Source organism: Drosophila serrata, unplaced genomic scaffold (assembly GCF_035046125.1).
Source record: "Drosophila serrata isolate PLE 108 unplaced genomic scaffold, ASM3504612v1 contig_17, whole genome shotgun sequence".
Classification (NCBI taxonomy): domain Eukaryota; kingdom Metazoa; phylum Arthropoda; class Insecta; order Diptera; family Drosophilidae; genus Drosophila; species Drosophila serrata.
The window spans coordinates 718,024-728,060 of record NW_028256915.1 but is presented as its reverse complement, the minus strand read 5'-3'; the positions used below and the strand labels follow the sequence as shown (position 1 = coordinate 728,060).

Genomic DNA, 10,037 nt, shown 5'->3' with positions numbered 1-10,037 from the left:
CCAGCGTAATCTACGGAAGTGGAAGTGGGACGGGTCACTTCGAGTTGAGATTCTGCTTTCTAGGGATAAATGGAGGGTTGGCCAACTAATTGAGCAATGTATGTGTATGTGGGTGGGTGCGATAAGTGCATCGGTCTTAAAACGGGGACATTTTGAATACTAGTTGTAATGGAAAATATTTTCTTAATATAAAATCTTTGTCTCTAAGTATGGTATTTTCGAATGTCGATTTTTAATGCTAATAAATGTGCACATAGATTTTAAATTATACAACATTATTAGTTATATATGTATATACAACATCTTTTTCCTTGAGAATTTTAAGAATGTGACTGCCTGTGAAATGTGAAAATTCTGTTCAAAATTTAATTTTTTTTATTACGATTTAAACGGAGATTTGGGTTGTACCTGACATTTTTAAATCATTCCGGTCATCAGATGACCCAATAAATAATAAAATTGAGCATTCGTTAAATCTGTATTTATCGATATAATTTTTGTTGGAAAATCAAAGTTTAAAGTTACGGTAAACAAGCATAAAAAGGCATAAAAATCATTCATTTCAATTCGAAACATATATTATATATTTCAATTATATATACCAATCAGAGTGGAGGAAAACTATTTGTAGAGATTGAACAGACCTCTGATCGAGAATATGTACACTTGATAGAATCGGAAATGACTGAAATGATCACTGCTTCCGATTAATATTATAATATCCGGAATTTAAGGTTACCACTATATACCGAAGCACTTGATTTGTAGAGTTTTAGCTTTTAAGTTAGCTGCATGATTATACAGAACATCATAACTTTAAACTATGATATACATAATCCCGGTAGGTCCGGCTACCTCTTTTCCCTTTGATTGGGGTTTGCCTTGTCGCCACCTGGGAATAGGTTGTATGGCTTCTTAAAAGTGTCCCTGTACAATCCCGATTGTGATTATTGACACAACTAACAGCATGGCAATTTTTAAGTCGGGAAATTAAAATGAATGAATAAAGATTGTTTATTGTTATTTAATTAATTTCAGGAAAATTAAAATGAATGAATAAATATTATTTATTGTTATTTAACAAAGATCGATTTATAAACCTTACTATTAAATTCCCGATTGCTAAAACCAACGTAAAAATTTGAATCAAATCGATGTGAAATAATAATAAAAATTACAACAATTCCGAGTCCCTCAAATACATTGAAGAATTCTTTTTCTTCGTGAAAATTTGAAAAGTGAGGATAGAAATCAGCGCTCAATGGTATTAAAATGATTAAATTGAAAATATATTCAGTAAATTAATTTGTAATAGCCTGCCTTGTAGTGATCATGAGACTTCAGTTATTGCCATCTCATTTCATACAGAACCGATATAATAAATAGAAAAAGTCACGTGCGCCATTTCAAAAACAATTTAATAAGACAATTTGAAGAAAAATAATATGCTATGAGGCGGAAGTGGTGGCAATGCCGCTCAGGCGTCTTAATAGGCTGACGGAAGGAAATCCTTTTGGTCCAGGGCGACCAGCCCTCTCGCTGTCCCAGTCAGTGTCCAGGGGGACTCGAAATTATGCGATTATCGTGACAGTAAGGCGAGAGAATAAAACCCACACAAGCCGCTTAAAGTGCTATCAAAGCTGTATTGGTCGAGGGCTTCCGTCTGGGTCGAGCTGCTCCTGTTGCTTCCGCCCAAGGACCCCCAGTTCCACCAAGCGCCCAAACTGGCAACACAATGCTCTGTGACGACGAAGAAGGAGTCGCCGCACCAGACGGAGGGACTGTCTTGAACCACCCAGCTTGACTGAGACTGAGACTCTCACTTCTGCACTTTGTGTGAAATAATTGCTAGGAATTTTCACGCGTATTTCCGCCATCGCCTTCCGCCAGGTTGAAGGCAGTCCTGGCAGCGACTTCTTCCGCCTGGGCACTAAACATTTCAGAGCAATTTTCAGCTCACCTGCGCGCAAAGCATTTCCACAGCTCGTTCCGTTCGTCGTTGCGATTTTAACAATTTTATTAAATTGAATTTATATCATTTACACGCTTGTCGACTTCAAGTCTGCCGAGGACGGCGGCATCTTCCTGCCGCTCCTCTGGCGTTTAATTTCGCGCTTCCGTTTTATATGGCATTTCTGTAGGATATGCCCGCTAAATGGCTGGGTGGAGTCGGTTTTTTCCCGGGCATGTCGAGCCTTTGGAAATTGTTGCTTTCACGATTATTGATGCGGGTGAAATTTAATTGGTCCCTTTGCCTCTGTCCGTCCGTCGATGAGACCTGTGAAGCGCCAGTCTGACTGCTTATTAGATAATATTTTTCCAGACTAACGAGTTGCAGATTAGACCCGTTGGGGGAGACTGCTGTGCTTTAAATTCGGGGAATTGGGGGGAGAAGCATTTAAGGATGGAGAAAATCAACTGATTTGACCGTTTCCTTAGGTCCCATTGCCCCTTTGAAGCCCAAGTGAAACTGGCTTGCAAACTTTTAAAGAGTTGCCACGCATGTCTCTGCCGAAAATTTGTTTAAATAAAAGAAAACTTTTCTTATTTCGCGCAAAGCTTTTTCTCACGAATAAATATAAAAACGAGTGTGCAGCAGTGGCAACAACAAACAAATAAGCGGCAAAGAAAACTTCGACGCCGATACAATTTCGTAAAATGTCGAAAACTGTGATTGCGTGGCAGGCAGAAGAGGGCTTACTCCCCGCTGCCCTGCTCCTTGCAGAAACACAAACTACTTCAGCGACCAACTTTGAGTCAAATGTAAATACTTTTCCTGGCAAATATTATCACAATTCCACGCGGCTGCTGGCAGAGATACTAAATAAACTGTTGGCTTGGGTCGCAGTCGGAAAGGAAGCTGCAGGAAATATCTTGGAATTGCAATCAAAAAGAACTTGACTGGAGCGGCGTTGGGGCAACAGACCCTCCTCTTTGGCGTATATTCATAATCTGGAAAGGGAGCAGTGAAGAAAGAATAACGAATAAAGAAGGCTAATACCGGAAAATCGATCCATTTCGAAAACTAACTGACTAACGCCTGTTTCCTGGCGCAATTAGGCAGCGCAATGTGTCGAACAAATTAGTCCAGAGCCCCTCCGATCCGCACACAGGAGGCGCATAAAATTTCATGTCCTCGAATATTGCGCATACGCCGCGTGGCGCTGCGCTAGAGCTTCCAGGCGATAAACTGCCAGTGCCTGCAACGGGCGACCGCGACCACATGGCCATCGTTTGGAAGGGCAATGACTAGAACGTGGCCCGCCGCATCCGCATCGATTACCATTGCCGGCAAAGGGGTTACGGCATTCGGGTCCTCGGACAGGGGGGTCCTGTCATGGGCAACGACATGCCATATTAATCTGGTTAATGATGAAACTGAATCACCGCTTTAAACGAGCCACTGCGCAATGAAGTGCCTGCTCCTGCTGCCGCTTCGGCTGGTCATGGCCTAGGAGGTCCTTGGCCTGGCTGCGTCGCATAAATGGCCCCGGTTGCAAATAAATTAGCTGCGGCTTTCTCTCGCCTTTCTGCCACTGACCATAAAGTTGCCGGACTCGCCAATTTTTTTACTCTCCACTGTCGCGGCCGCTGCGTGCTGGAATTTAAGACAAGTTTATCTCGCCTGCTAGTTGAGTTTTTGCTTGCATATTTAATGGCTCGCTGCGAAATTCGATTGCTAGAGTTAACAAAACAAATTACTGTAGGCAATCCTTTTTTTCCTTTAGGGCCACTGTGTGTGTCCTTAAAGCTGGCCTCGCTTAAAGCTCCCTTGTGTCCCAATGCCTTACGTTTCCCACACAGTTGTCGAAAAATTGCTCAATTATTCAAACCAATTTCACGCATTTAATTGTGTAAATTTAGCCAGGCATGACAGACACATACTCCCATTGCCGCAGCCCGGATCCTGGACCACCCACCGGGCAATGTCCGAGGACTAACGGTACGTAACGTCATAATCACCCCGAAGCGCACGTAATTGGCCAATCAATTGTGTCATTGTTCGCATTTATTACGCGACCTCTCGGACTCTGGCTCTGATCCTGCGTCTGTCTGGGGCTCGGGCCGCCCTGATTTATATGACATAGGGAGGGGACTGTGGGCGGGCCTGGGGGGAAGTCCAAGTGTTAGGCCTAAGAGGAGAGAAATTAAGAAAAGAAAACTGCTGCAAATGAGATCCTGCGACAGAAGTTTCCATGCAGTTTTCGCTTCATTCTGTTGTGGTTTTGTTTTGCATCTTTTTGCTGTTTTTGTTTTCAGCTGTAACTTTTTAACAAATGCACAAAACGAATGACAACTTCCGGTTCCGGGGAGGGGGCGGGCATAGGGGGTTTCAAGCAGCCTGAGAAGTCCGTGGAGGCACGGCCGGCTGTCACTGCGAAAAATTACATGCCTTGCGCAAAAGTTTTGCCTCTTCATTATTCTAACATCAAGTCGACACGAGTTGCGGTTTTTGCAATTTTTCTTCAGCTTCCCCCACCAAGTAGCCGAATTCTTCTCCGGAGAATTTCTGCACAGTCAGACAAAGTGAGAAGCGAGGCACAAACTTGTCCCAGGACTCCCGCCCAGCGCACATGCTGCCAGCCCGGAGACAGCGACTCAGACACCCAGGGAACAGGAATTTGGAACGGGCTGCTGGTGAGTGGCACGGGTGCTGTGCTGAAATTATACGCTGCATTTTAATCACAATTCAAATCAACGGAATCATCGTCATTATTCCGAACAGCAGGCGTCTCTGCACGCCAATCCATTCAGGGCAGGGTGTCCTCCTCCCTGTAAAAGAATGTTTCGAAGTGGGAATGTCGTGGAGAAGGTACTTTGGAAACAATTTTTTGTTGGGTCCTGCACGTGGCACGTGGGGCCTCATTAACTCTTCGCGAGCTCCGAAGCGGTTAAAGCTGTTGTCAGCCATAGAGAAGATCGCTCTTTGCGAAGCCTTTCCGATTTAATTACTAATTTTAACCCAAATTTATTACAAGTTGTCTTCGTATTATTCTTCAAGAAAATAGTGTGGTTAGCTAGTGGATTGGTTATCAGGAAACATCATAATTCACAGGACCTGGCATACAGTGCAGGAAGAGCACGCGCACCTTGCGTCCGGTGGGAAAACTTTTGTCGAACATTTTCAGAGTGATTTATTAATGGGCAAGCCAATGCAATTTTCCAGGCTTTGACAAATGGCGATAAGCAGCGCGCAAGAGCGGCAAAAACGACAGGAGAAAATGGAAACTGTCAAAATGAGGCAAATCAATGACAGTTGCAATTTGAAAAAGTTCCTCGGTCGCCGCCCAAGCCAGACGCAGAACTAGCTTCGCCTCGATCTTATCGTGTGGGGCAATTAGCATTTTGTGGCAATGTTGCAACAATAATTTAACGGGCCGGCAGGAGCTGGCAAAGAGGACAGAAGGAAAAAATGCTGGAGTCCGTTGGGCAAGGATGGGAGAGTGTGGAGAAAAAATTATTTGATTATCCTGCGGCCATGCGCTGTCACAATTTCGCAGACTGCCCGCCGAGCGTGTCGGCTGGGTCCAGGCTGGGTTCGGGTGTCCTCCTTCCTCCGCATCGCCTGGTCCTGGCGGAGTCCTGCAGCAGCAGCAGCAACAGCAGCCCTATGAAAAGTGCCACATCAGCGAAAGTCTGTTAACTTCCGGTTTATGGTTACAGCAGCTTATGGAGTCATTTCCGCCTGCTCCCCCCGGAGCCCTGCAGTTTCCATTCATTCGGCTCAGCCGGGTAGCGGGACATCCGGACAGCAGGGCAGCCAGCTGGCGGTGCCCGCAGACCATTCTATTAAATCATCATTTCACTCTGAGCCCCGTCCAGCCGTTGCGCTTCCTTCGGCGCACTGCGCTTGCGGTAATTTCATTCTCCTTTTTTCGGTTGCAAGTGCTTCCTTTAGATTTATAATTAAGATTTGGTTAGCTGCAAATAGCGGCTCTTTTTTAATTTATGTTACCTTGCCGGGCAGGCATCTTCAGCTGCCCGTAAAGCGGTAATTTATCATATTTTTAGCGTCAGCTCCTAACAAATTGTATGGCGACAGAGGACACGAAAGGGAGCTGTGAGCAGGACCCGAGGATGCAATTTAATTACGCTGGGAGTCTGTGCCTGAGAGCCACATAAGTGGACCTGAGCATTTTCATAACCGAAGAATAGATCCCTATGCTGATACGGCTTCAATGGATCTCGCTGCCATGGTTTGCAAATGGAAAACTGATGAGATTATAATAGAACATCCATTAGGGCCTCAGGTCTGACTGACTAAATCGAATTCAACGAGTTCAGTCTTTTGAACAACTGAACGGCTTACAACAAACGATGTTGACGATCCAGGGAGCTCTTCTTTTCGGGCTCATATCCTGTTCAGCTTGGAGATATCTCGAGGGCCATAAGGTGAGATCCATCACCTAAATTTACAAATATTTTCTGCTCTCAACTCTCTTGCAGTCCCTGAACTATCTGCTCTTTCGTAAGATCACCACAGAGTGCAACAGCAAGTACATTTCGCTCTATGAAGTCGGAATCAGTGAGGACCACTACACGATCAACTTCACCTTGCACTTTGCCAGAGATATAACCGCGGACGTGTGGCTCAGGGCCGCCATTGGTCAGCGTGTATCCAAGGACTCCTACAGGGACATCTTCACCTACGATGTGAACCTGTGCCAGATCATGGACCGGGGCAAGGGTATCAGCCTAATCAATTACTGGCTGGACAATATCCTTAGGCAGTCCAATATGCCCCGGAGTTGCCCGCTCAAAGAGGTAATTAAACACTTAAATTGCAGTGATTGTGAGTACTTATGAGCTTATTCCTTAGGGTAACTACTATATGAACAACATTCGATCGGAAAGGGAGACCATTCCGCGATTTATCCGCTCCGGAAGCTTCCGGATAAACTCAAATATTTACGTGAGGGACTGGCACAACGACAACCTGACGAACACGGTATTCTACGTTGAAATCAAAATGAAGTGATTGGAGGGTCCGGTCCGGTGGCAGTGAATAGGAGTCCGCGCAACTGGTCACATTAAAAAGCAATGAATCATTGAAGAGCTCAAAACTCCCAGGCTAACATAGCTTCTCACTTCCAGTCGACTAAACCGTTGCACGTGCATTTCCCATAAATAAATTAATGAGCTCCTCAACAAGGACACGGATCCGGCATAGAATGGAGACACAGACGTGGCTGGCCGAAGTGCAAGCTGCGATTTATGCTACTCCACAATCTAAGCGCAAATAATTTAAACACTGTCAATAATAGTTGGCGGACAAACTATTTTTCTATAAGAAGTTTGCTTTTGCCTTTCTGCGTCCTTGGTCCTTAGTCCTTGGTCCAACTCCTCTCGACACGTTCGCACGCGCTTCCAAGGATACCCCGGGTTTTTTCCTTGCCTTCGCCATCAATTGCACATCCGCTGCAGGAGTGATGGGGTAGAAAGCAATTTCTTGTATTTTGTCGGGACCCGTGGAGAACAAATGTCGGACCTGGGCAGTGGGAGTCGAGGACAGTCAGTGGAGCATCTCTGGGAGCGATGCAGGGGATACGGCGAGGCGAGGCGAGGCGGGGGAGGGCAAGTGCGGATGACTGAAGAAGTGGCATCGTGTACTCAAGGAAATTGCCATCATTATACTTGTCGCAGTTGCCGTGAGTTGTGTTAAATAACGTTTAATGTTTGTTTGGCGTGAAATTGATTTACAGAAGGGATTCACGTCGCCGCTCAAAATACATCCAGTGGGTCTTGGGAGCTGTGCCTTAGTCCAGATAGGTTTACAATAAATTAAATCAACTGCCAGCCATTCTTCGGTATTGTTTCAAAGAACCCCAATTAGGTGGCTGAATAGGCATTTGAGCTAATTAAGCACAACTCACCTGACTTTCACTCATTCCCCGGCACACTCTCATTAGTCATCCGACATGTCCGTAGGCGTTGTCAGGACCAGCAACAGTATGTGGCCTGCCGTCACCATCACCACATCCTATAATTATACCAGCGGGAATCGGAACAAATTGGCGAGCACGAGGCCAGCGGCAAATCACTGGGGATGCCGGGAAGTGAGGCAAAGTAAGGGCAGGCAAGCCGGGGGAAAGTGTGAGGCCAGCTGACATCAAGCGACAATTAGGAAGCGATAAAGTTAAACGCTCACAAAGTCACATGTTGGCAGACGACGTGTCGTCTAATGTATTCTTTTTCCTGCAAGTTTCATTTGCTGCATGCGACAGCTGCTCTGCCGTAAGACACTGCGTATACGCGACGAGGACATGGCAGTGAAATTGAAATTCTCCTTGCCAGAAGCAGCGTCGTTCCGTTCTGCTAAACTGATAATCAACGCAAAGGCCTTGCCCTGCAATATGTTGCACCCTTGTTCAGGATATTATTATTTCTCGCAAGGAGTCACAGACAATAGCGGCTGCAAACTTAATGGTTTCCATTCGCTGCGAGACTGCGGAAAATGTCAACATTATATTACACAATGTTGCTCCAGGGGATATAGTTTTGTTGTTCGTTTTAAGATGGTTTTTTTTGTTTATTTGCTTATATTCGATACACCTAGTTGGATAGGATCGAATCAATTGATAGAGTCAGTGCCTCCTCGTAGGATTTGGTTTTATATTTTCCATAAAAGAAGCTCAGCTGGCCGCGATATTCGCCAGGTATGAGAAACTTGTGCGTCAAGGAGCTCCCCATGCGCCAGTTGTGCAGGTAATAGTGACCCACCTCCACCGGGCAGTTGTACATGAAGTTGCTCTGCCTGGTCATATCCTTGAACCAGGTCTTAAACAGGCTGTTCTTTACACTCGCAGTCACGGCGCACACGTCGTTCTTCTGGTTGAACACGGACTGGAAGTTCTTGGCGTTAGCCAAACGCAGCTGGATGTCGATATTCGCCTTGAAGCCCCTCTGAATGGGCCTGTTTAGGTGCATATCCATGTTCATCATGTTGTCGACAATGGTTAGAGTGAAGTTCTTGAAGTATTTCGGGTTGAAGGTGCAGTTGCCCGTTAAAAATGTCACACTGCGATCCTGAAATAGGTTAATCTTGAGCAGGGTCCTGAGGTCCTAGGTCCAGTGACTCACCGCCATAATTAGATTAAAATCAAAAGCTGCTTGAACAATCACGGACCAAACGATCAGTTTCCACATTTCAGTGCCCGTGAATAAACTCAAATGAGAGCTCTTGAAATCAATTACGAACAAATTTCGACCACAAACTTCGATTACTAACTATAGTTATTTATTTCTATGCCATTAGCCACCAAATGTGTCATCCGCCATCAGATATGTATGATGGCATCGGCCGTGCAGCTCATAATGAAGTCCTCATCTTTGCCCTTGTATTTTCCGAAAAAGTTGTAGGTCTCCAATCGATACGATCCACTGGTTATGAACGGCGGCACTAGGCCCTCTCCGAACTGCCAGCCCTTTAGGTAGTAATGACTGACATTGAGCGGACACTGGCGCAGGAAGTTTCCGTACTTGAGAAGGTTTTTGTACCACTTTTTGAAGAGGTTCATCTTGGCAGCGTTTACAATGTTGCAGACATCGACATTGGTAGAGAAGAGGCTCTGGAAGGTCTTCGAGTTTCCCACGCGCAGTCGGAAGTCTAGTCTGGCCCTCCAGCCCTTAAGAAGCGGCTTCCGCAGGTACATGTCCAGGAAGATCTGATCATCTCGAATCGTAAATGTGAAGTTCTCAAAGTAATCGCTGTTAAACTTGCTTTCTCCGGCGATGAACTTTATATTGCGATCCTAAGAGGACCACCTAAAACTGTTGAGTACTCAAGGAATTCGTCACTGCCATTGCCTTTTCACTCACCGCTTTGACAGAGGACACAAATATTGCGAGGCACAGCTGTATGTGCAGCGTAATAAGCTTCAGTACCCACCCTACCATCTCTGTTCACAAAACAATACAAAACTGTTTTCATGAATGTTTTTGTACGAAATATATTAATTACTTAGTGCGTTAGACCCTGACCATCCGATTATGAACAGCGACTGAATAGTTAAACTGCCCCCGATCGTTTATCGCCA

General features: G+C 45.3%; 3 protein-coding genes across 3 annotated transcripts; 1 reads left to right on the top strand and 2 right to left on the bottom strand.

Moving 5' to 3' along the window:
- The first annotated feature begins 6,318 nt into the window (after positions 1-6,318).
- On the top strand, positions 6,319-6,979 carry LOC110190385 (uncharacterized). The gene is made up of 3 exons (XM_020960814.2): positions 6,319-6,393; positions 6,448-6,765; positions 6,821-6,979. Exons 1-3 carry the CDS (start codon positions 6,319-6,321, stop codon positions 6,977-6,979), a joined length of 552 nt encoding a protein of 183 aa, XP_020816473.2.
- A 1,574-nt stretch (positions 6,980-8,553) lies between these two features.
- Positions 8,554-9,087, bottom strand: LOC110190029 (uncharacterized). Its single transcript, XM_020960332.2, has 2 exons — positions 9,082-9,087; positions 8,554-9,027 (listed from the first exon to the last, which is right to left on the bottom strand). Exons 1-2 carry the CDS (start codon positions 9,085-9,087, stop codon positions 8,554-8,556), a joined length of 480 nt encoding a protein of 159 aa, XP_020815991.1.
- Positions 9,088-9,278: 191 nt separating this feature from the next.
- LOC110190030 (uncharacterized) lies at positions 9,279-9,897 on the bottom strand. Its single transcript, XM_020960333.2, has 2 exons — positions 9,820-9,897; positions 9,279-9,752 (listed from the first exon to the last, which is right to left on the bottom strand). The coding sequence occupies exons 1-2, from the start codon at positions 9,895-9,897 to the stop codon at positions 9,279-9,281; spliced, it is 552 nt and encodes a 183-aa protein (XP_020815992.2).
- Positions 9,898-10,037: the final 140 nt, after the last annotated feature.

What these genes read in the sequence shown, in the direction of transcription:
- LOC110190030 (XM_020960333.2), bottom strand. Translation starts at nt 9,897, where the DNA reads ATGGTAGGGTGGGTACTGAAGCTTATTACGCTGCACATACAGCTGTGC. An exon ending in TTGTGTCCTCTGTCAAAGCG is followed by an intron (nt 9,753 to 9,819) that starts GTGAGTGAAAAG and finishes TGGTCCTCTTAG; the next exon opens with GATCGCAATATAAAGTTCAT.
- LOC110190385 (XM_020960814.2), top strand. Translation starts at nt 6,319, where the DNA reads ATGTTGACGATCCAGGGAGCTCTTCTTTTCGGGCTCATATCCTGTTCA. An exon ending in GATATCTCGAGGGCCATAAG is followed by an intron (nt 6,394 to 6,447) that starts GTGAGATCCATC and finishes ACTCTCTTGCAG; the next exon opens with TCCCTGAACTATCTGCTCTT. An exon ending in GGAGTTGCCCGCTCAAAGAG is followed by an intron (nt 6,766 to 6,820) that starts GTAATTAAACAC and finishes CTTATTCCTTAG; the next exon opens with GGTAACTACTATATGAACAA.